This window comes from Rhineura floridana, chromosome 1, assembly GCF_030035675.1.
Source record: "Rhineura floridana isolate rRhiFlo1 chromosome 1, rRhiFlo1.hap2, whole genome shotgun sequence".
Lineage (NCBI taxonomy): Eukaryota > Metazoa > Chordata > Lepidosauria > Squamata > Rhineuridae > Rhineura > Rhineura floridana.
This window is the reverse complement of record NC_084480.1, coordinates 13,089,080-13,115,246: the sequence shown is the minus strand read 5'-3', so window position 1 is coordinate 13,115,246 and position 26,167 is coordinate 13,089,080. Positions and strand designations below refer to the sequence as shown.

The following is a 26,167-nucleotide window of genomic DNA, read 5'->3' as shown; positions in this document are numbered from 1 at the left end:
GAAACTGGGACCTTTTGCATGCAAAGGAGATGCTCTGCCACTGAGCTATGGCCCTTCCCCTGTCGACTCAAGGAGGCTCTCTGTGACAAAGTGGGAGATCCCCTGCTGTAAAGCGATCCCGAGACGCATGAATAATGGAGAGGGAACTGCAGACCAGCCAGATAAGGTGGCTGGATGGCGCTCTCTCTTTTCATCTGTCTGTCTGTCTTGGGTCACCTGACTGAAGGAATGGCAGGTCATCTCGCCGCTGCCACCTCCCCGAGCCTTTGGAAGCTACAAGTGGAGCTTCAAGGAACACAGCATAAACTTTCCTTGCTGCATAAGTCTCTCTCTCTGTGCTCAGGCCAAGTGTCATGATGTGTCCCCCACCTGACCTACATTCAACAGGATCCTGACTTTCATTGGCCAGGTGTGATACAGGAGATCAGTTGCGTGATTTAATCTAGGGGAAAAGAAAGTTCTTCTTTAAAAAAAAAAAGGTGGAAGGAAGGAGGAGGAGGGTGCACTTTGCTCAGGCCCATGAATAAGTAATGGAACCGAAAAGGAGACCAGGCAACAGAACGGGGAAACGAAAGATGTGAAAGGAAAAAGCTTTTTGGCCAAACGGGGAAGACAGGAGGGATAAAGTCGAAGGGAGTTAAAGAAGAGGGATTATTGATTGAAAGCAGGGGAGGCCATCTATGGGATCCAGAGAGGCACGGAGGTAGGGAAGCTTGGGGGAGCTGACACGTTTCCAAGAGACGGAAGAGAAGGGAGCAATACCAAACGGAGAGCATCAAGGGGAGACGGATCAAGTGGGAAGTCGGAAGAGACCAAGAGGAAAAGTTGTTGGGGAGGGATGAGGAAGGAGAAGAGAACGTGTAGATGATAACTGGGAGGAGAGGATGAGTAGATCATCAGAGGAGGAGGAAGAGGAGGAGGAGGTGGAGGAAGAGGATGAGGAGGAAGAGGATGAGGATGAAATCAATGAAAGGAACAGAAAAAGGAAATTGGGAGACAGGGATTCGTCAGATGACGAGAGCGATGAGAGCAGCGAGGAGAGGAAAAAGAAGAAGAAGAAACAGAAGAAGAAGAAGAAGGAGTGGAGTGACAGTGATGATGACGACGATAGTGATGACTTTAGCCGAAAGAAGAAGAAAAAGAAAAAGAAAAAAGGGAAGAAGAAGAAGAAGAAGAAGTCCAAGGGCAAAGACAAGAAGAAAAAGAAAAAGGATGATGAGAATTTTGCAGAGATGTATGAACAGGAACTTCGGGATTATCACTCGGAATCTTCTCACGAAACCGAAGATGAGTACAACAAGAAAAAAGGTGAGCTGTGGAGGGCTGAGTAGGGTGTCCTTTTGAACTAATGCTCAAAGCCTCTTGAATTATGCCTGATTTATATAGCAATGTACAGACTCAGGGTGCCGCAGTGGACCGAGTTGCTGGTTGGAGGCCTCAGTTCAAATCCTGCTCAGCCTCTAAGCTGACTGGGTGACTTTAGGACAGCCATTATCTCTGAGCCTCCTCTAACTTACAGGATTGTTGTGAGCATAGAATGGAGGGTGGGGCTGGATTGGATCATGTGTGCTGTCCTGAGTTCCTTGGAGGAAAAGTGGAACAAAATGGAATAGCTTGATAAAATGGTGCTTTACACCACCTCCACCGACAACAACAACAACAAAAGGAGGTTCCCTGCCCCAAGTAGCTTACAAGCTAAATTTTGACAATTGGGCTGACAATGAAGTGGAGACTGGGAAGGAAAACAAAGGTAACAAGGGGCAAATGTGATGATCATTGAGGACGCAGGCTATGTTTAATTATTTACTTATTTAAAATATTTAAAAGCCACTTTTCTATAAAAAAATACCCAAGGCGGCATTCAAAAACAACCAAAATGTTGATAAAACAACAAACAGCAGCAAAAGAAATAAATAATTAAGATCACATTAAAAAAAAACAAATTAGAGAAGCAGAGAGTAACGTGAAACAATAACATAAAGTTCAAAACCTCATGACAACCTTTTATGGTAGGCCGCTCTTATCACTCCCTTGGGAGAATAACATAGGAAAAGTCTCAAAGGCTGTGTCCAGGCAGCATGTGAGGATCATTTATTTATTTGCAAAAAAATTTATACCCACCAATATTAAGAAGAAAAATCAGGGTGTTGAACAGTGTAAAATCAACAATATTACTGCATTCAAAAAACAAGTATGAAATACATCACAAATCAGTAGATCAGCTTAATGTATCAGCATACACTGGCTAGGGCTGATGGGAGTTGTAGTCCAAAATGTCTTGAGGGCAATAGGTTGGCAAAGGTTTTGTACTTCATTGGACAGATTTGCCTTCTAATTCAACTGGACATGTGCTTCTTGGCCTTGCCTTTGCGGCATCGTTGCACATCTTGGAAGCATTCAGTTCCACAGCTGGGTTTTTTGGCTTCCCTAGGTGTTCTGGATGGGTGTTAAGGCTTCATGCCTTCTATTCTTGTCGATTTCTTTAAAATAGACAGAACTCTGAAACGTGGAAGAATCCATCTTGCCTGCAGGATGCAATTCTGTTCAGCCCCAGCCTTGCTTTCAAGAAGCATCAGGCATATGGTCTTTTGCACACTTAGCTTTAGGATCAAGCCTTCTGCAAACTTAAAATATCCAAAGTGACTCAGTGAGGAAGTGGTGCTCCTTCATCGGCACATTACTAGCAATGAATACTTGTAAGGGGATATGTATTTAAAAATGGGCTGCATTCAGTAACGAGGGAAACAAAGAGGAGCATTTTACTAATTAATTCACACATTGTTTTTCAGGCTTGTTGGGTAGTTCTGAAAAAGCAAGTGTGGCTTTATTGTGTTGCTCTCTGATCTGCTCCCAAAAAGTTTGGAAAATGATCTTTATTTTTTTTATTCATAACTTATACATTACAATAGTACTTAAGCTTCACATATATGTAAGACTACAATAAATTGAAAGCATCTTGCTTTGTACATTATCTTGATACGTTGTTCCATAACATTAAAAATAAAGCTCATTTTTCAATCAGTCTGCCTTGGTTAACTTGCATTTTTCTTATAATACATTTATTTAATCATTATCACAGTGGATGACATTTTCTCAATCCACTCAGTAAAAGATAGTGCAGTACTCTTTTTCCAATTTTTAGCTATGATTATGCAGTTAAAACATTAATTGCTACCTCCAAATCCATTTCTGGGATTATATTCTTTAAATATCCAAGCAGAACTAGTTTAGGTCCTTGAACCAAATGATCTTATTTTATATTGAGCAGATCAGAAGATCACTGGGTATTTGATTGCTGAAGATGGGTTATGTGCATGCAATAACTTAAGCCAAATGATTGGAAAAGACTGATGTAGTGGTGGTAATTAGTTTATTAACAGCATCAGTCAAAACAGGGAATGTTTATTATTGGATATTATTGGACTCCTGTTCCCATCATTTTTGAACATTGGCCATGCTGGCTGAGGCTGATGGGATCTGGTCTAACGACGACATCTGGAGAGTCACAGGTTCCCCACCCTTGAACTGAAAGGTCACTGCATATTATTGGAAGAAATCTTCTTCACCTTCTGCATCACAATGGTTTTATAGAATTTGGGGTTTTGCCAAATTATGTCAAAAATCATTTGTTATATACAAGATTGGGAGGGCTGACTGTGCAAATGCAAAATACAGTTATACAAAAATATAGGTGAAGTCTCCATTATTTCTGAATGATACATTTCAAGATATTAGGTTACATGCAAACCATTCCTTTGCTTTTGTGTTGTTTATGATGCAGTTGTTGTAGTTTTGTAAGGTCTGTTTCATGCAGTGGTTTTAGGGTTGCCAGGTTCTTGGCCTGAGACTGCTCCTATATGTTTAGGAGAGAAAGTCAGCCAAGAGCAGGTGTTCTTGCAACACTGTAATAGGAAAAACCACAAGGTGGAATTCTCCCTTCCCCCTGCACAACTTTTAAAGATACAGAAGACCTCTTGGAAGCTGGGCCTGGCAACCAAGAGGTCTTCTGTATCTTTAAAAGGTGTGCAGGAGGAAGGGAGAATTCCACCTTGTGGTTTTTCCCATTACGGTGTTGCAAGAACACCTGCACTTGGCTGACTTTCTCTTCTCCTAAAGATACAGGATCAGTCTCAGGCCCTGAACCTGGCAACCCTAAGTGTTTTAAATTTTGAAAAAAGACCTTTTCACGAAGCCGTGGTGGAACCTAAGTCCTCATGTCCTACTGCAGGGATATGCAACCTGGTGCTCTCCAGATGAACTGGACTGTAATACTCATCATCCCTGACTGTTGGCCATGCGACTAGGGCTGATGGGAGCTGTAATTGGAATAGATTATTTGATGCCAAGACTTTAAGTAGGACTGGATTTGTTCATTTTGATGATTTGTACTGGGCCATGTTTAATTAGACTCAGGGATCCACATGTTCAACCAAGTATGAATTGTAAAATGGGGGATGGATGGATCTTGGGGCACAATGCCAGTGAAAGATGAGCAGTTTTATGTCCCGTTGATTTCAATGAGAGAGTGAGCTAAATTTGTGCTTAAAATACTGAACCCAGGAATGGGGGAGAAATCTGATTCAGCATTTAAAGGCAAACTTACCTAATTCACACTTTTCAATACAATATTAAACATACGAAATTAAACATACATGTAAATAGCCAATTGCCAAGAAAATCCAACACGGTCACATTTGACTTCAAAAGAGGAAACTTCACAAAAATGAGGGGATTGGTAAAAAGAAAGCTGAAAAACAAAGTCCAGAGGGTCACATCACTCGAAAATGCTTGGAAGTTGTTTAAAAACACTATATTAGAAGCTCAACTGGAGTGCATACCGCACAGCAGAAAAGGTACCGCCAGGGCCAAGAAGATGCCAGCATGGTTAACGAGCAAAGTCAAGGAAGCTCTTAGAGGCAAAAAGTCTTCCTTCAGAAAATGGAAGTCTTGTCCGAATGAAGAAAATAAAAAAGAACACAAACTCTGGCAAAAGAAATGCAAGAAGACAATAAGGGATGCTAAAAAAGAATTTGAGGAGCACATTGCTAAGAACATAAAAACCAACAACAAAAAATTCTGTAAATACATTCAAAGCAGGAGACCATCTAGGGAGGCGATTGGACCCTTGGATGATAAGGGAGTCCAAGGTGTACTAAAGAACGATAAGGAGATTGCAGAGAAGCTAAATGAATTCTTTGCATCTGTCTTCACAGTGGAAGATATAGGGCAGATCCCTGAACCTGAACTAACATTTGCAGGAAGGGATTCTGAGGAACTGAGACAAATAGTGGTAACGAGAGAGGAAGTTCTAGGCTTAATGGACAATATAAAAACTGACATATCACCGGGCCCGGATGGCATCCACCCGAGAGTTCTCAAAGAACTCAAATGTGAAATTGCTGATCTGCTAAATAAAATATGTAACTTGTCCCTCGGGTCCTCCTCCGTGCCTGAGGACTGGAAAGTGGCAACTGTAACGCCAATCTTCAAAAAGGGATCCAGAGGGGATCCCGGAAATTACAGGCCAGTTAGCTTAACTTCTGTCCCTGGAAAACTGGTAGAAAGTATTACTAAAGCTAGATTAACTAAGCACATAGAAGAACAAGGCTTGCTGAAGCAGAGCCAGCATGGCTTCTGCAAGGGAAAGTCCTGTCTCAGTAACCTATTAGAATTCTTTGAGAGTGTCAACAAGCATATAGATAGAGGTGATCCAGTGGACATAGTGTACTTAGACTTTCAAAAAGCGTTTGACAAGGTACCTCACCAAAGACTTCTGAGGAAGCTTAGCAGTCATGGAATAAGAGGAGAGGTCCTCTTGTGGATAAGGAATTGGTTAAGAAGCAGAAAGCAGAGAGTAGGAATAAACGGACAGTTCTCCCAATGGAGGGCTGTAGAAAGTGGAGTCCCTCAAGGATCGGTATTGGGACCTGTACTTTTCAACTTGTTCATTAATGACCTAGAATTAGGCGTGAGCAGTGAAGTGGCCAAGTTTGCTGACGACACTAAATTGTTCAGGGTTGATAAAACAAAAAGGGATTGTGAAGAGCTTCAAAAAGACCTCTCCAAACTGAGTGAATGGGTGGAAAAATGGCAAATGCAATTCAATAGAAACAAGTGTAAAATTATGCATATTGGAGCAAAAAATCTGAATTTCACATATACGCTCATGGGGTCTGAACTGGCGGTGACCGACCAGGAGAGAGACCTCGGGGTTGTAGTGGACAGTACGATGAAAATGTCAACCCAGTGTGCAGCAGCTGTGAAAAAGGCAAATTCCATGCTAGCGATAATTAGGAAAGGTATTGAAAATAAAACAGCCGATATCATAATGCCGTTGTATAAATCTATGGTGCGGCCGCATTTGGAATACTGTGTACAGTTCTGGTCGCCTCATCTCAAAAAGGATATTCTAGAGTTGGAAAAGGTTCAGAAGAGGGCAACCAGAATGATCAAGGGGATGGAGCGACTCCTTATGAGGAAAGGTTGCAGCATTTGGGGCTTTTTAGTTTAAAGAAAAGGCGGGTCAGAGGAGACATGATAGAAGTGTATAAAATCATGCATGGCATTGAGAAAGTGGATAGAGAAAAGTTCTTCTCCCTCTCTCATAATACTAGAAATCGTGGACATTCAAAGAAGCTGAATGTTGGAAGATTCAGGACAGACAAAAGGAAGTACTTCTTTACTCAGCGCATAGTTAAACTATGGAATTTGCTCCCACAAGATGCAGTAATGGCCACCAGCTTGGACAGCTTTAAAAGAAGATTAGACAAATTCATGGAGGACAGGGCTATCAATGGCTACTAGCCGTGATGGCTGTGCTGTGCCACCCTAGTCAGAGGCAGCACGCTTCTGAAAACCAGTTGCCGGAAGCCTCAGGAGGGGAGAGTGTTCTTGCACTCGGGTCCTGCTTGCGGGCTTCCCCCAGGCACCTGGTTGGCCACTGTGAGAACAGGATGCTGGACTAGATGGGCCACTGGCCTGATCCAGCAGGCTCTTCTTATGTTCTTATGTTAATATAAGAATTGAAACAGCCATCCTTTAAAATTTGCATTTCTCCACATTTTGCAGTATAACTCTCTGGCCATAAGCTGTACCAGAATGCTTATATGTAAAAAAAAAAACCCATATATTCGTGGAAATAACATGAAAAATGCATTATATTAGGGAAAATGTTTTGCAAAAATGTGTATCTTAGGCAAAATTGCATAGAAACATGCGTATCTTAGGAGAAATGAACACTAAAATGCTGATGCATTTTCATAGGGACTTAAAAAAAGACAAAAACAACATACAAAACTTCAAATTGATGTGTAAATGTGGACACATGAATTTAAGATCGGACAAATGAGAAACCAAAACAGAAGATTCATCTATCCTTAACTGAACCTGTGTTCATTGTTCTTTCGTTGTACCTCTTTAAGTTTGCAAAGAGGGTGGGGGACAGCATGGTCAACTATCAAATTAGCACAGTGCAATTGGCGCACAGATTCCTAAACCTGGATATCTGCATGTTGGACGTGGCATCTCTCTGGCAGACACAGAATAAGCAGATTTGGAATGACGGAGTGGGGAATGGACTGCCTTCAAGTCGATTCCGACTTATGGTGACCCTATGAATAGGGTTTTCTCAGTAAGCGGTATTCAGAAGTGGTTTACCATTGCCTTCCTCTGAGACTGAGAGGCATTGACTGGCCCACGGTCACCCAGTGAGCTTCATGGCTGTGTGGGGATTCAAACCCTGGTCTCCCAGGTCGTAGTCCAACACCTTAACCACTACACCACACTGGCTTGATACAGCCCTCTATTTCTCCCTACCTAAATGGTGGCTTTCCCTCCCTGCAGCACAAATTCAAATTAAATCACAAGATCTGTCAGTTTCTGAACTAATATCTGCCACTGCTGTGAAGAAGCCAAGATTTGTGTTTCCCCAGCTTCTGAAAGGGAGATAGATGTTTTGCTCCTAGCTGTGACACCAAACAACTGAAGGCCTTCTTCAGGTGATGACTCAGAAATAACATTTGACTTTGCAGTGGCTGATCACACATAAAGAAATCCAGGGAATTTCTGTATTTGTCTCCTCTAGGCTGCAGTCTTTCAGTCTGTGAATATAGGATAGAGCAACCTTTGCTAACCTAGTGCCTTCCAAATGTTTTGTACCACAACTCCCATTGCCCCAGCTAGTATAGGCATGCTGACTGGGGTTGATAGGAGTCATAGTCCAAACTTCTGGAGGGCACCAGGTTGACAAAGGCTGGGCTATACAGTATATAAGAGGCTGTAGAGAGAGCGTTGCCCTTATGTGCTGAGGCTAAATGGGACACAGAGAGCAACTAGGGTTGACAGTCATTCATAATTTTTATAATTTGTCAATTATTTCAAGAGCCCTGTCCAAAACAAGCAATGAACTTACTATTAGGACTGCAACATTTAATTGAATTTTTTGGTTAATCAATTCATTTTTTAAAAATAAACTTGATAGTGACCCAATTCATTGAGCAGCAGATTTTTTTTTAAAAAAAGAGGCATGATTTTTAATACGAGGACTTATAAAAATCTGCGGTTGGCAAGCACAATGTAAAGAAAGACATTCCCCTTTGTCTCTCACACAGAAGAGTATTGTTTGCACAGCCACAAACCATTGTTTACATTTGCTTCTAGTCTGCCAACCAGTCCCCAAAACATGGTTCATCAATGCACGTATCAAACCAAACCATAATTAAGCTTATTTAACTGTGGCATGATGTAATGTTTGCATTCAGCAAAAGAGTGTCTCTTGCCAGAATTTAAGACCACTGTAGTGCTTGCATTCGGGACCTTGTGGCTCCGACTCAAGGCTTCACAGCATGTGCTGCTAAGGAGGCAGGACCAGCCTGAATGCACAAGCAAGAGAAATGGCTCCATGAGAGGGACAGTGTTTTTAGGGATGCCACTGAAGCTGTGCACATTCAGATAGCTGCATCCCAGAATCCTTACAAGGCTGCAGGGGATTCTGGGATGCAACACTTGGACTACATGTGGCTCTTGATTTAATTTTCATGGCGATTCATATAATGGAGAAAGGCTAATCACTGTGGTGGTGGGGAAAATTCAATTCTGTTTTCATTTTAATGAGAAACTAGGTTATTTATTATTCTTGAACCAAAATGTGAACTGAAACAGAAATAACTTTCAGAATTTGCACTTCTCTGAATTGTGTACAAATAATGTGTACAAAGATGCATATACTAGGGAAAGCAACATACAAGAATGCACTCTATTAGGGGAAATGCTGGCAAAAATGTGTGCTTTAAAACTGCATTAAAAGTATGTTTTATTAGGAGAAATTTGCACTAAAATGCTGAAAAATTCTCATGAGGGTTTTTTTTTTTTTTTAAAAATTGCAAATTGATGTAGAAAGGTGGAGAACTGAATTCAAGATTGGAAAAATGAGAAAAGGGAGAGAAACTCAAATTGACAGATTTGTCCATCCATACTTCTACATCAGAGAAGCAGTCCCAATTGCTTTCTTTTTATATTTGCACAAGTCGGGCGTATTGATGTTGAAAAGAACTTTGCATTGGGCCCTGCACTTACTCTGAAATGATGTCGGGGTCCGTTTTGACCTAAAGCTCCAGATCCCCTCTGACAGTAAGATCTATTCTTTCTGCTGGTTTCATAACCTTTCTGTACTTTGTCCTCACAGTCTATGAAGTGGTGACGGTGACAGGAGATGTCAGAGGAGCAGGGACTGATGCTAATGTCTTTGTTACTCTCTTTGGAGAATTCGGGATTACGCCAAAGGCCCATCTGACCAGCAAGTGAGTATCTCTGGGATTCCGTGAGCTCAGCTGCATTCCCTGAAGTAAGCTACTGCAAGTGTTTTTGGTTTGCAAAATACCTTAATTCACTGATGGATGGAGCATATTCTCAATGCATGCAAAGCCTGTGAGAAAAATCAAATGACACCTGCATAGATAACCTGAGAGTGCACGCACACACAAATGTGTTAATCATCTTGTTACCACTCTGTTCTGAAATGTCCATTCAGGAGCCATTATACCCTCCCTTTGCCCCTCATTCAAAGATATCAAACCTCATCTAACATATGTCCCAACAATTCTGTGGCTTCCCAGAAAGGGTACCATAGTTAACTGAGCCACTCTAAAGTGCATTGAAGTGCAGGGTACAGTTATTTGCTTAACTGTCAGTAGGAGAGATTATGGTTTTACATAACTCTGCTTTGGGGAATGTTACACTGGTGGGAAAGGTTGTGGGAAAAGAACTAATAGGCTCAAGGCAATGAGGCAGATATGAAATGTACAGACCTCCATGCATACTGACAGGTGAGCTGTGTGAATGGCTGAATGACTAGATGACCTCTTTGTCATGCCACCAATTTGAGTACAGATTCACTTGACCCACATCTGGAGTTAGAGGGCTATGTGAATCAGACGCTGGGGTGGTTGAACCTCTGTGGATCTGAATCACTAAATGATTGGTTTAGGCTATAATCCTAACTCGGTTTATCTGGGGATGAGCCCCATTGAATTCAGTAGGACTTACTTCTGAGTAGACATAGTAGGATCGTGTAGAGTCAGGCTCTTCACTGTGCTTGCTTGGCTTCCTCTGGGTATAAATGTGTCTCAGAAAATGCCAATCTCATACCATAACTTCACATTTTCTCCATTTCTACAGTTTTGACAAGAGGTACCTGCAACTATTTTAAGTTTTCCCCTCAAAAGATCTTCTTTCCACAATGAAGCGACTCAAACATGAAAATCTTACAAAGACAAATAATATGGGAATGGTAAAGGAGATATGTGAAATTTCAGACCTGTTTGCCATATATGGCCAGCAACGTGTCCTCTCAACCCTTGCCCTTCTTGGCTTATTAAAGCTTGCCGAGGGGGCTTGACCGAGTGGATCCAGGGTGTGGTCAATGCATCATTGCGGGAGGGAGTGGTTCTAACCGCCTTTAAAGAGGTGGTGATCTGACCACTCCTGAAAAAGCCCATCCTGGACCCATTGGTATGTGACAACTACCGACCGGTTGCAAATACTCCCTTTTTAGTGAAAGTGACTGAGAGGGTTGTGGTGCAGCAGTTGCAGGTACTTTTGGATGAAACAGATTATCTTGACCCATCCCAGTCTGGGTTCAGGCCTGGTTATGGGACTGAATCGGCCTTGGTTGCCCTGATGGATGACCTTTATCAGGAGAAGGACAGGGGGAGTGCAACCCTGTTATTCTTAGTTGATCTCTCAGCGGTTTTTGATACCATTGACCATGGTATCCTTCTGGGTCAGCTTGGTGAGATGGGTATTGGAGGCACTGCTTTACAGTGGTTCCGATCCTATCTCCAAGGTCTCTCTCAGAGAATAGCATTGGGTGGCTATCTTTTGGGCCCTTGTCAGTTGTGCTGTGGGGTGCCGCAAGGTACCATTTTGTCCCCCATGCTGTTTAACATCTATATGAAGCCCTTGGGAGCGGTCATCAGGAGCTTTGGGGCAAGGTGTCAGCATTATGCTGACAATACCCAGCTCTATTTCTCTGTAACATTTGAATCGGGAGAGGCCGTGCAAGCCCTGGACCGCTGCCTGGACTCAGTGGTGGACTGGATGAGGGCCAATAAACTGAGTCTGAATCCTAGCAACACAGAGGCGCTGTGGGTTGGTGGTTCCCGAGTTCAAATAATTGGTCAGTTGCCTGCTTTAGATGGGGTCGTACTCCCTCTGAAAGAGCAGGTCCATAGCCTGGGGGTGCTCCTGGATCCATCTTTGTCACTAGAGGCCCAGGTGACCTCCATGGCTAGGAGTGCCTTTTACCAGCTTCGGCTGGTAAGACAGCTGCAGCCATTTCTGGACTGGGATAGCTTGACCACTGTTGTCCATTCACTGGTAACCTGCAGGCTGGATTACTGTAATGCGCTTTATGTGGGGCTGACCTTGAGGTTGGTCTGGAAGCTGCAACTGGTGCAAAATGTAGCAGCGAGACTGCTCACTGGGACAGGGTATCGCCAACATGTCACCCTGCTGCTGAAGGAATTGCACTGGCTGCCCATTTGCTACTGGGCCAAGTTCAAGGTTCTAGTTTTGGTGTACAAAGCCCTATACAACTTGGGACCAGGATACCTGGAAGACTGTCGTATCCCTTATGTGCCCAGTCAATCACTGCGCTCTGCAGGTGAGGGCCTCCTGCAGATACCATCTTATCAGGAGGTCCGTTGTGCACAACATAGGAAGTGGATCTTTAGTGTGGTAAAACCTACCATGTGGAATTCTCTCCCCTTGAATATTAGGCAGGCACCATCTCTGTTATCTTTTCAGCACCTATTTATTTATTTATTTGATTTATATCCCGCCCTTCCTCCCAGCAGGAGCCCAAGTCTTTTGAAGACTTTCCTCTTTCAACAAGCCTTTTAAGTTGAGACCTCTCCCAGTCTGCATCTGTGTTTGAATTGCTTTTTAATATATATATTTTAAAAAACAATACATTTTTTAACCCTTTTAAAAAGATGTTTTTTAAAGCTTTAAAAAAATGTTTGTTTTGTTTTGGTGTATTTTACGGTCTGTTTTTATGATATTTTGATGTGTTTTTAGAGCTTTTGTTTGCCGCCCTGGGTCCCTGCTGGGAGGAAGGGCAGGATATAAATCAAATAATAAATAAATAAATAAATTTGTGACAATGAACTTGAAGTTGGTAGAGATTTTTGAGAATACTCAAAGACATTCATTACACTAAGCTGTCACCAATCTCATGTTCTGTAGATGTTTTGTGCTACAATTTCCATTTGCTCTACCTAGGGAAGAGATAGAAATTTGCATTTGTTTGTAGTTAAAGGAGAAATGACCTAATTGAGACCTCTCAGACCAAAATGCAAACTGAAACACAGCCATCCTTCAAAATTCACACTTTTCTGAATATTTTGTTGCCGTTTTCCAACCAAACAATGTGTACAAAAATGCATATATTAGTGGAAAGTAAACAAAAACAGTGCATTAAAATGGATATAGTAGTGAAAATGACATGAAAAGTTCATTATATTAGGGATAAGTGATGCAAAATGTGTATATTAATGAAATCTGCACATAAGAATGTGTTTTCAGGAGGAATTCACACACTAAAATGCTGATGAATTTTCATGAAGATTTTTTTAAAAAAAGAATAAATTGCAAAATTGCTGCAAAAATGTGGAGAAACGAATATAAGATGGCAAACATGAGAAATTGAGAGAAACTGAAATTGACAGATTTCCCCATCCTTAGAAATTGACAGATTTATGCACAGCAGGGCTGTGCTGGTTGGGGCAGATGGGAGTTGTGGTTTAATATCTGGAGGATACCAGGTTGGCAAAGATTGACTTAAGTCATCCTATGGGGGGGCAGGGAGACAAAGAATTGAACCTTCCCAGTTGCAGCAGTCCGTGGTTTAGGCTGCAATACTATACACACATACCTGGGAGTAAGCCCTATTGAGTTCAATGACTCTAACTTCTGAGTAAACATGTATAGGACCTACTGTTAAAAGTTATGAATTGCGACTGTCCACTCTGAAGCTTTCTGCATTATCCTTTGCTCTGGAACATGTGGAAGAGGAAGTCCTATTATTGCTTTATTTAAAAGCATTTATACACCACTTAATATTTAAAAAATCTCTAAGCAGTGTGCAGTCTAAAAAACAAACAATATACCATATATTTATTTATTTATTTTATTAGATTTTTATACCGCCCGACTAGCATTAGCTCTCTGGGCGGTGTACAACAAAATATAAAAATACAAAAAACATCTCAAAAATCTCATAATAAATACAGCATAAACATATATAAAAACAAGGAATCAGAAACAATTACAACAAAATTTAAAACTAAAACAAGTTACATATTAAAACGCATTCAAACATTAAAAGAAAAACACTACCTAAAACCAATAAAACTCCTTGTTTTACTCCTTGTGAATCAAAAGTGCAAAAATCCTTTTGCATGAGAAGGGTTTACTACTGGTGCATGTTTGTGATGTTTTGTAAGCAGGGCAGGGGGCGGTGATGGTGAGAATCTGAAAGGAACCAGCTTTCCTCTAATGTCCTCCCCACAGAGTTCATTCCTCCCCTTCAGATTTAAGAACCCCCAGATCTAAGAACAATGTAGCAGGATTTAATTATAGTCTTTGCCTTTAGCTGTAGTATATAGCTTTTTAGAAGAACATAAGAAAAGCCCTGCTGGAGTGGGTCAAACATCCATCTGCTCCAGTGTCCATCAATAATTTCCAGTTAAAAGCTAGGCATGAAGGCACCCTCCTGCCCACCATTGCTTTCCCCCCAATCTAATAATCAGAGGTACACTGCCTCTAATCATGGAGGCTCCATTTGTTTATTAGGGTGAATAAATGTTGAGTATATTTATTTATTTATTGAATTTATATCCCACCCTTCCTCCCAAAGGAGCCCAGGGTGGCAAACATAAAAACAATTAACAAGAAAAAGAAAAAAAATACTAAAAATGGTTAATAACATTCCAAAACATAATTACAATTAAAAACATTCTAAAGCACAGTTTAAAATATTCTAAAATACAGATAAAATATTATAAAGTAGAGTTAAAAACATAATTTCATCAGTGATCTTCAGGTTGCCGGGAACAGTCCCCTTCAGCCACCAAATGCCTGGGTAAGCAGGAATTTGTCAAACACTAAATTTACATTCCTGTTCCTAACTCTTTTGCATTGCTGCCTATCCATAGATCTCAACATACCCCCAGAAGGATGCTGCAACCTCTTAGCTTTATAGGGTGCGTGAGCTATGAGAAAACTAGAAAAGGCCCTCAAATGCAAAGGTGTATCACTGAGCACTAAAGTCAGGATCATTCAGACCATGCTATTCCCGATCTCTATGTATGGATGTGAAAGTTGGACAGTGAAAAAAGCAGATAAGAGAAGAATCAACTCATTTGAAATGTGGTGTTGGATGGGAGCTTTGCACATACCATGGACTGCGAAAAAGACAAATAATTGGGTGTTAGAACAAATTAAACCCGAACTCTCACTAGAAGCTAAAATGATGAAGCTGAGTTTATCATACTTTGGACACATCATGAGAAGACATGATTCATTAGAAAAGATAATAATGCTTGGAAAAACAAGGGAGTAGAAAAAGAGGAAGGCCAATCAAGAGATGGATTGATTCCATCAAGGAAGCCACAGACCTGAACTTACAAGATCTGAACAGGGTGGTTCATGACAGATGCTCTTGGAGGTTGCTGATTCATAGGGTCGCCATAAGTCGTGATTGACTTGAAGGCACATAGCAACAACAACAACAAAATTTGACACAGATTTCTAGGATGAATAATGAGAGAAATATAAGTTTCTAGGTTACATTCTCTGTAGTAATAATACAGAAAAGAAGTAAGAAGAACCCCAACAAACATACAAAAATGTAATTCTCCATCTTTGGAAATGGCAGGCATGATCGACTTGAAGGCACCTAACAACAGCAACAGTGTGGTGGGGAGGATGGAAGATACAGCATTTATACAAGGTTGTTCCCTCAATGAATAAGAACAGTTGGGAACAGAAGACATGGGCCCTGGTGCCAAGAGTCCCCTGTAGAAAAAGAACGGCAGCGATAGTTCATAGGGCTACCCTTAAGAACATAGGAGGCTGCCTTCTGCGGAGCCAGACCGTTGGTTTAGCCAGCTCAGCTTTGTGTTCATGGTGACTGGAAGTGGCTCTCCAGGGTTTCAGATAGGGGATGCTCCCAGCCCTACGTGGAAATGCCTAGTATTGAACCTGGGACCTTGGGACCAAGCAGATGCTCTACCAGTGAGCTCCTTCCCCCAAAAGCGAGATGTTCTTCCAAGTTAACATAGGATGCTGCCTTATACTGAGTCAGAGTGTTGGTCCAACTTGCTCAGTATTATCTACAGTGACTGGGAGGGGCTCTCCAGGGTTTTCAGGCCAGAGTCTTTCTGAGCCCTACTTGGAGACGGCGGGGATTGAACCTGGGACTGCCTGCATGCAGGGTAGATGCTCTCCCACTGAGCTGCAAGTGTTCTCCTTCTGGGAGGCTGAAGAGGGAGTGCGGGTATCATTTAAAAACTCTTGCGCTTCCAAACTCAGGCCATTATTCCTCAGGAGGACCTATACGTTTGGCCAGCTCACTGGCTGTGCACACTGAGGCTGAATGTTTTGTGTTGGTAACATTGACATAGTTGTTAAGTGTTATAAGGAATACTTGCACAGCCCGGTCTTATCCATGTGTCTCACTCTGTCCCAAACCCAATTTCTCATTTTGCCAGTCTTAAATTCAGGTTGCCTCATTTCCCCATCCCCTGACGTAAAAAGAGAGGGAGAAGTCCGCATGAACGATTTGTCTGCATTTGAGGCCACGCATTTCTCCTAATACACATTTCGGAATGCAGTTTTGTCTCATGATCATTTTTGCAAGCAAATTCTTTTCCGTAATATGAACGAATGCATTTTTTGCATGTTATTTTTCATGAAGAGAATGCATTTTTATGCACACTTTTGCACAAGTTGTTTTGGTTGGAGAACTGCATTGCAAAATTCAGAGAAATGCGGATGTAAATGGATAGCGGCGTTTCAGTTCACATCTTGTTTCAGGAAGTCAGCCCCGTGTAGGTTTGTGCTACAATGCAAACTGATCTGAATTTCTCCCACACCCCTAGATGACGGTGGTGTTTGTACGCATCTGTGCTTATTGGAATTTTTTTACAAATAGCAGCTGTGGAGAAGCAGGAGAAATTTACTCCAGATCAGGACTACAGTGTGGAGAGAGGGAGAATTAACCCTTTTCCTTTTGCCATTCTATTAATGAAAATCATTTCCCCCCTATTTTCTCCTATAGAAAAAACATAGGTGCATGTGGGAAACCCACAAGCAGTGCATGAAGAGAACAGCTTTCCCCACCTGTTATATCCTCAACAACTTCTACAAGACTGTCTCCGAACATGGAGGTTCCATGTAGCCCTCATGACTAAATAGCCATTAATACATCCATCCTCCATACAGTTGCCTAACCCCGTTTTAAATCCATCTAAGCCAGTGGCCATAACCACACATTTATTATGTGTCATGCAAAGACATACGTTCTTATGTTTGTCCCAAATCTCTTCCTGATCAGTTTCATTGGATGACGCAGAACGGGCTTTTAAATTTTGCTGGGAATCTTGCTTGGAGATTGAGATTACTGTCTTTCTGACTTAAACCCTTTCTTCCCAAGTGGTGCAACAGTAGCTTGCAATTCTTTCTAAACAGACCATCGTTTGGCCATTTGCTCTCAGTTCATTTTCTTCCCTCCCCCATGGCCTCCTAACCATAAGTCACTCTACAAAAACAAAAGCTAGGAGAAAATTATTCCCACCTATAAGTGCCAGGCTGCTGGTGTTTGACTGTAGTAATGGATCAATCAATTTCTCTTGGAAATGCCATAAGCGGCAGGGGTAGCAAGAGCATGACAGCTCCTACAATTTGTCCCGCTGTTCACAGAATATGGCAAAAGGATGGGATCTCATGTATCTCCCAGCGAGCTGTTTTCAGAGTGCTCACGGATGACACGCCTTGCAAAATGCATGACATTTTATACCCCTGTTTTGCTCCATGCTGTAAATCAGATAAAATGCCGTGCGTTGCCTTAAAGGTGGTACCTTCCTGATTGTCACACCGCTTTTCTGTTACTTTTCCTTTCACGGCTGCATGCTGGCAAACTAGCACATGACAATGTTATTCCCCTCCTCCCCGCATTTTGGTGACGCACTTGACAGAATGTTCTCAACAAGGCATGCTGCAGTCTCTTGAATCATCCTGTTGTTGGAATGCAATAGGTTTTCATGTAAATGTACACAACTTTGCATGGCCCCATGTGGCTCATCACAACAAGAAACATCCATTCCGGAGGTCCCCCAAAGTAGATTCAACGTTGTGCTTCCGTTGCATTTATATTATTGCTGTTTTTGCCCCACTTTTCCAAGTGGTGAGAAGCTCCACGGGCATAGCCCTCATCCAGGCTTGATTCCCTTTGGAAAGGAAGTCACTGGAGGCTTATTGACATTTTGTAATTTCTGTGTTTGTTTGCTATGCAGGTTCAGTGAGGGTGGAGGCAAAGGGCTTAAAAACACTCCAACAGACAGCCAAAGTCTGCTGCTCCCTCATTAGGTCTCCAAGGCGGCAGCCAGCACTCCAAAATGCTGTTAGCACCCTAAGACAGAGCCCAAACCTTCACTCTCTGTGCCTCTGTGCCAGAACTTGGAAAAGTTACTTTTTTGAACTACAACTCCCATCAGCCCCAGCAGCATGGCCACTGAACTGGGCTGATGGGAGTTGTAGTTCAAAAAAGTAACTTTTCCAAGCTCTGCTCTGTGCCCTTCTCAGCCTCCACAGTTTCTCTTCACGTGAAGACACCTAGTTCATAGCACAGAGGGAGCATCTGGAAGCAGTGCAGACTGGTGGCTCCAATGTCAGTGGGGCAATGAATCCACTCCGGGTTTTAGTCCAAGAAGCTTCAAGAAGCTGTCCAAGGTGCTGAAATATATTCCCAAAACAGGTTCCACACCTTAGACAGCTCCTTGAACATTCAGACTAAAACCCAGAGCAGGTCACTGCCCCATTGACGTTGGAACAGCCAGTCTGCGCTGCCGGGAAGAAAGCGCCGTTGAACTCAGTGTGCTTACACAGGATTGCACTATAAATGCCAGTAATGGGTGATAATAAGTTAAGTCATACTCAAGAGTAGATCCATGGAAAAGAATGGACTTAAATAACATAAGTCCATCGATTTCAATGCATGTACTCTGACTATTATTGGATATCACCCGGTAAATATGAATATCACTAAAATCTCAGTGTGGGCATATTTTTGAGATATTAAAGAACACATGACAAAGTTGACTATTTAATATTTAATGTGTTTATTTATTTTGAAGAATGAATATATCCTGCCCTTCCACATGTTAAAGTAGTAGTGAGAGGAGTGTTGTTGTTGTAGTAGTAGTACTGGCAATCACTCATGACCAAGTAAGATTGTCTTCCAAAATAAGGTTGGTTGGAAGACGCCTATGTGTGAATTTGTTTTACGTGGGGAGATCGGTGCACAACGATCAGCACACAATCTTGACAGAAAAAGGCTTTGATCCAATGGCATGGATACCATGATGATTGGAAGTCTTTTATCTGCTGCATCCTTCATCTGCATTCACAGCTGTTGTAACATACACATTGTTATCCTCCACCCGTTCTGCCGTTGAGGACATTCTTGGATCGTTCTTTGTCTGGTTCCTCTCCCTTGACCTTACTGCCATGGGTGACCCTGCTGGGAGTACATCTCCCGACGGCATCACTCACAGGGTTCATTAGAACCTACAAGCCCACTCACCACTACAAGGTGACGATCCAGCGAGGGGAGTAGTAATAGTAGTAGTAATTAATAATAATAAACACCAGTGTTCAGGTTGCTGTTAATAAAGAGCATAGTAAAAAGCAACCAGTCATTTAAGTTGGTGTGTTGCACTGTGACTAACGCTGCAATCCTGTACACACTTACAGTATCCGAGAGCAAGGTCCATTGAGCTTAATGGGACTTACTTCTGAGTAGACATGCATGGGATTGCACTGGAAGAGGTCCCCCAATTCAAACCGGTGTGAGCGTTTCGTCCCATGCCTTAGATTTCTATGCTTTTAAAAGCTGCACACCAACAAGAATGTATCAGCACCTCTTCCTAGCAGTGTCTGGGGGAAAGCTGAACCTGTTACATAACCTGATTTCTGCCTGTCGTGAAACCCTTGAAAACATGAGACCGATGCTTTCTGATAGCACTACATTTTCCTTGCTTCTCTTTCTTTTACTCCATGCCTTCACTGATCCTTGCTTCCTCAAGCCCTTTCTTCTCTTTCCAGTAAGTACAGCTTCCTTCAGCTACTCTGGCTTGCTACGAACACCCTTCACTTGTTAGCACTCTTCTCCCCTTCTCTTGATTGAACCAGCCAATGTTGTTTTTAAGTAAAAAAAAACAAAAATAAAAACCACTGGCAGAAGAATAAGACCTGCGCAGTATGGCCCCTTGCCTGAAGTGTCTGTTCCACAAGAGTGACCACTCACTTCCCTCAGAGGAGACTGTCTGTGAGAATGCCATGCTGCCTCTTTCATTCTTTCAGGCTTAGAATGATCACAAACATCCTAACACAGTACATCACATCACCTCAGCCAATAGGAGCCAGAGGCATAATTGCCACCATTGTGCATTATAATATAATAGATAATGGCAGCCCTCCCACACTTAGGTTGAAATCATCTAGGGATAAATCAGCTGTGTGGTGTAAATGCATGTGCAAATCACTCTCAATTTATCATTGTCAGCTTCTTTATTCAAGCAATGTTCTTTTTGGGGGCATGTGTGCATTTCAGGAGCAGCTCTGCCTTTGAAAGGAGCAAAACCGATGTGTTTCGAGTCAGAATCAACAACGTTGGAACAATAAGGAAGATAAGGTTAGTTTATCTCCACCGGGCTTCATTTTAGGGGAGGAGATGCAATGATTAACTATGTAGTAGTAGTAGTAGTAGTAGTAGTAGTAGTTATTACTATTACTATTATTTTTATAACAGTAATTTAATAATAATTTAAATCCCACCCTTCCTCCCACTACCACATCATACATGTAAGCATATGGCTCCTCCAAAGAATCCTGGGAAATGTAGTTTACCCCTCACAGAGCTGCAGTTCCCAGCCCCCTTTTCCACCACACCCTCTCGTCCCAGGTGTGCCCTCCTTCACATTTTCCTTGAGTGTTTTTGCCTGGCTTGACTGGAAGAGTGGGGTGCATGAGTGTGAAGAACTGAGCCTACTGTACCAAGGTAAGATTCACAGTTGTTGCTCTGTCCACTTTTGTCTCTGGCCCTGCCCACCACTGGCTTGTGGCGCCTGGAAGGTTGCCCAGGAGGGTATGTGGCCGTCAAGCTGAAAAAGGTTCCCCACCCCTGTCTTTTAGCCCATGCACACTAGCTAAGGGGACTTTCCAGCCAAGTGGAGCCCTTCCAGTTACTGACACAGAGATGCAGGAGGTGGATGGGGTGGGCCTGTTTAAGCATGTGCTGCCTGCATGGGAGGTGTTTCCTGGGAGCAAGGAGCTCACGCTCTGTGATCCATGGCAGTGTTGCATTGCTGAGCCCCATGGCCTGATGGTGGTGCAGATCATAGAGTGGGAGATCCACTCTCCCAGCCTAAGGAGGGGTCAATCAGGGGCCCATCTGAGCTGCAGAGGCCCTCAGTCAGTGCTTGACTTGGCCGCCCACTGATGCAGGCCTGATTTTCCTTGCAGTGCACTTAAGCACAAGAGGGATGTGTGTGGCTTAGGAGGAGGCTCCTGGGAGAGGCAGAAATGAACATGGGTCAAGAAGGAGACAGGGCTTCTGAATGTCTTTTAGGATCCACCTCCCCTTCCCCTTATTATTCCTGCACTGTGCTGAATTCTAATCTCTGTGTTCAGAGGTAGCATACATACCTTCTCTTCTCTTCTTGATCATCCCAGAGTGCAGGACACGGAATAATGGGCTCAAGTTGCAGGAAGCCAGATTTTGACTGGACATCAGGAAAAACTTCCTAACTGTTAGAATCATACGACAATGGAACCAATTACCTAGAGAGGTAGTGGGCTCTCCGACACTGGAGGCCTTCAAGAGGCAGCTGGACAGCCATCTGTCGGGAATGCTTTGATTTGGATTCCTGCATTGAGCAGGGGGTTGGACTTGATGGTCTTATAGGCCCCTTCCAACTCTACTATTCTATGATTCTATACCTTTGAGTGCCAGTTGCTGGCAGAGGGGCAAACAGGAGGAGTGCTCTTGCTTTCATGTTCTGTTTTGGGGCTTCCTAGGCTGCCCACTGTGGAAACAAGATCCTGGGCTAAAAGGACCCCGATGTCAACAAGCCAGGCTCTTACATCCTCATGGTATCACTACCAAGCCAGAAGTTTAGGAAGTAGAATCCCCACCCACTCTGAATTCTTGACTGGAAATGCCAGAATTCTTATATTTGGTCCCTAGTGATGAGCTTTTGAGCACATATGCAGTATCCCTTTGATAGAACATAGAAATACAGAAAGGTACCTGAGACCACTGGACCATCTAGCTCAGCATTGTCTCCACTGCCCAGGAGCAGCTCTCCAGGGGTTCAGACAGGGGTCATTCCCAGCCTTGCCTGGAGATGCTGAGGATTGCCCTTGGGGCCTTCTGCACACACGGCAGATGCTCTACTACTGAGCCAGTGCCTTTCCCCCATTACAGTATCATGGTAAGAGCACAAGAGGAGCCTTGCTGGATCAGGCCAATGACCCATTTGGTCCAGCATCCTGTTCTCATAATGCCCAACCGGATGCCTGTGTGAAGTTCACAAGTAGGGCCTGAATGCAAAAGCACTCTTTCCTCCTTTGGTTTCCAGCAACTGGAATTCAGAAGCTGTTGCCTCCAACTGTGGGGTCAGCGCATAGCCATCATGGCTAGTAGCCTTTGATAGCCTTATCCTCAATGAATTTGTCTAATCCTCTTTTAAAGCCATCCAAGTTGGTGGCCATCACTTCCTCTCTTGGGACTGAATTCCACAGTTTTACTGTGCACTGTGTGTGCTCAGGTAGCCCATCCCTTGGTGATTGAGATTAGCCAGTTTCTCTTGGAGGGTGTATGACTGGATGAGATCCTTCTGTGCTTTAAAGTTGCACTTAAATCAAGAAATTAAGAAACTGATTAAATCAGAGCATTGGTATAATGAAGAACCCCAGTTTGTCAACAGAGCTGAGAAATGGATTGCCAACTTGTTATGTTAAATTTGAAGATTTAGCAAATCCCAAACATGAGCCTCATTCCACTTCTGTTTTGTGTGGGCAGAATTGAGCATGACAACACGGGAATGAATGCCAGCTGGTTTCTGGATCGTGTGATAGTGACGGACATGAACAGGCCTCACCTCCGATTCTATTTCCCATGCAACAATTGGCTGAGTAAGGATGAGGGAGACGGACTTTATGTCAGAGATCTGATTGGCAGCCTCAACCCCATGGATGTTCCCAAAGGTACATTATTCTGTAAGGTGCTGAAATTAGGATGATATAGAACAGTGCCAAAATGGGGCAGCTGGTATAGGGTGGTGGTGGTGGTTATAGGATGAAAGGAATGTGATAACAAATTAAGTCCTGGGCAATAACGCTATCAAGCAATTTACAGAAGCGAAGGACAGGGCTGGTGTCAAGGATCAGTATGATTGGGTTTCTGCAGAGGGCCCACACCTAACCAAGGGGCCCAATGATGAGGGCCCCCTGGACCTGCTGCAGTTAAGAGGGTAGGCTCACTGGGGGATGGGGACCCATATAGGGTGTCATGCCCAAGGGCCCTCCAAAACCTAGAGCTGACATTGGCCAAGGGCCAAACTGGGCCTTTCTTTGGCAGATCTTAGTAGTGGTTCTCCTGAGATGTTACCTTTGCAGTATAAGATGTCTACTCTACTCTGCTTCTTTGCAGAAAGGCAATAGTTCAGTGGTAGTAGAACACCTGCTTTGCATGTGAAGTTCACAGGTTCAATCCCTGGCTGCATCTCCAGGTAGGGCTGGTAATGTTCCCTGTCTGAAACCCAGGAGAGCTGCTGCCAGTCAGTGTAGATAATACTGAGGTGGATGGACCAGTAGTCTGACTCAGTAGAAGGCAGCTTTCTATATGTTTCTATGTACTCTGTGGAGGATTGGGGGTAGGAGTAAACGTATAACCGATCTTGCTTCTTCAAGCATTGGCCTTTTCTGTAGTTTACTCTGCGATTTACATTACACACTTAGGCTAGTTGTATACCAGTTTAATTGGTACACAAGTGAACTAAGGGAAATGAAACAGGCCGGACGACAGCTAGAGTGCAAGTGGCAAAAGAAATACTGTGAGGCTGACGGGGCACAAGTAAAACAATGTAACTGTGCCTACTGCGTGACAGTGAGGGCAGCGAAGAAGGCCTACTCCTCTGCCTCAAGAGGAGCTTTTCCGTATTGTCAAGGGTCTGTTGACATCAGCTCCAGGAAATGGAGTTTTAGACCCTTTGGAGGCCCACTGTGAATTGTTTGCCAGGCACTTTGAGGGAAAAGTTGCTCGCATCCATAGCCCATAGCAGTCTTGATGCCCCATCCCCATCTACTGTAGTCCCCAGTGAGGTGTCCAGTGCAATGTCTGCTGCAACTTCTTGGGATCAGTTTCAGTTGATGCAGCCTGATGATCTGGACAAGGTGTTTGTGACGATGCAGCCAGCAACGTGCCCTCTTGACCCTTTTCTTCTTGGCTTATTAAAGCTTGCTGATGGATATCTGAGTGGATCCAGGGTGTGGTGAAAGCATCTTTGCTGGATGGAGTGATCCCAGCCGTCGTGAAAGAGGTGGTGATCTGACCACTCCTGAAAAAGCCCACCCTGGATTCATCGATTTGTGACAACTACCGCCCAGTTGCAAATACCCCCTTTTTAGGGAAGATGATTGAGAGGGTTGTGGTGCAGCAATTGCAAGCACTCTTGGATGACACAGATTACCCTGACCCATTCCAATCTGGGTTCAGGCCTGGTTATGGGGCTGAATTGGCCTTGGTTGCCCTGATAGATGGTCTTTATCGGAAGAAGGACAGGGTGTGTGACCCTGTTATTCTTACTTGATCTCTTGGTGGCTTTTATTACCACTGACCATGGTATCCTTCTGAGCCAACTTGTTGAGATGGGTATTGGAGGTACTGTTTTACAGTGGTTCCAATCCTACCTCCAGGGTTGTTTTCAGAGAATAGTATTGGGTGATTGTCTTTCAGCCCCCTGGCAGTTCTGCTGTGGGATGCTGCAGGGTACCATCTTGTCCCCAATGCTGTTTAACATCTATATGAAGCCCTTGGGAGTGGTCATCAGGAGATTTGGGATGAGGTGTCAGCAGTGCACTGATGATACCCAGCTATATTTCTCTATAACATCTGAATTGGGAGAGGCCATGCAACCCTAGGACCAGTGCCTGGACTCAGTGGTATGCTGGACGAGGGCCTCTAAACTGATTCTGAATCCTAGTAGACAGAGGTGCTCTAGCTAGGTGGCTCCCGAGTCTGGGTAACTGGTCAATTGTCTACTTTGGATGGGGTCATATTTCCTCTGAAAGAGCAGGTGTGTAGTGTTGTGGTGTTCCTGGATCCATCTTTGTTGCTAGAGACCCAGATGACCTCAGTGGCTAGGAATGTCTTTTACCAGCTTCTGGTAAGATAGCTGCAACTGTTTCTGGACTGGGATATCCTGACCACTGTTGTCCATGTGTTGGTAACCTCCAGGCTGGATTACTATAATGCGCTCAATGTGGGGCTAACCTTGAGATTGGCCCTGAAGCTGCAGCTGGTGCAAAATGTGGCGATGTGACTGTTCACTGGGGCAGGGTATCACCAACATGTTACCCTGTTGCTGAAAGAATTGCACGGGCTGCCCATTAGCTACTGGGCCAAGTTCAAGGTTCTAGCTTTGGTGTACAAAGCCATATACAGCTTGGGACCAGGATACCTGAAAGGTCTTCTTACCTCTTGTATACCCACTTGATCATTATGCTCTGCAGGTGAGGGCCTCCTGCAGATACCATCTTATCAGGAGGCCTGTTCCGCACAACATAGGAAGCTGACTTTTAGTGTAGTGGCACCTACCCTTTGGAATTCCCTCCCCTTAAATATTAGACAGGCCCCATCTCTGTTATCTTTTCAGCACCTACTGAAGACCTTCCTCTTTCAACAAGCCTTTTAAGCAGAGACCTTATCCCAGTCTGCATCTGTGTTGGTATTGTTTTTTTAGATGTTTTTAAAGATTTTTCTTTAAATATATTTTTTTAAAAATGGTTTAGATGTTTTCAAATATTTTTTAAAATATATTTTTTAAAAAATATTTTTGGGGAGAGCCAGTGTGGCATAGTGGTTAAAGTGTTAGACTACGACCTGGGAGACTAGGGTTCAAATCCCCACACAGCCATGAAGCTCACTGGGTGACCTTGGGCCAGTCGCTGCCTCTCAGCCTCAGAGGGAGGCAATGGTAAACCACCTCTGAATACCGCTTGCCATGAAAACCCTATCCGTAGGGTCGCCATAAGTCAGAATCGACTTGAAGGCAGTCCATTTCCATTTTCAAGATGTTTTCAGAGTTTGGCCCCTTGTTTGCCA

The 26,167-nt window shown here is 43.3% G+C and overlaps 1 protein-coding gene across 1 annotated transcript in view; it reads left to right on the top strand.

Annotated features, from left to right (window-relative positions):
* Nucleotides 1–884: 884 nt before the first annotated feature.
* Nucleotides 885–26,167, top strand: part of LOXHD1 (lipoxygenase homology PLAT domains 1) — a 225,390-nt gene continuing 200,107 nt past the window's right edge. The window contains exons 1-4 of the mRNA XM_061636319.1: nt 885–1,308; nt 9,683–9,797; nt 20,393–20,473; nt 22,865–23,049. Coding sequence (XP_061492303.1) covers nt 885–1,308; nt 9,683–9,797; nt 20,393–20,473; nt 22,865–23,049 — 805 coding nt within the window. The remainder of the gene's footprint in view (nt 1,309–9,682; nt 9,798–20,392; nt 20,474–22,864; nt 23,050–26,167) is intronic.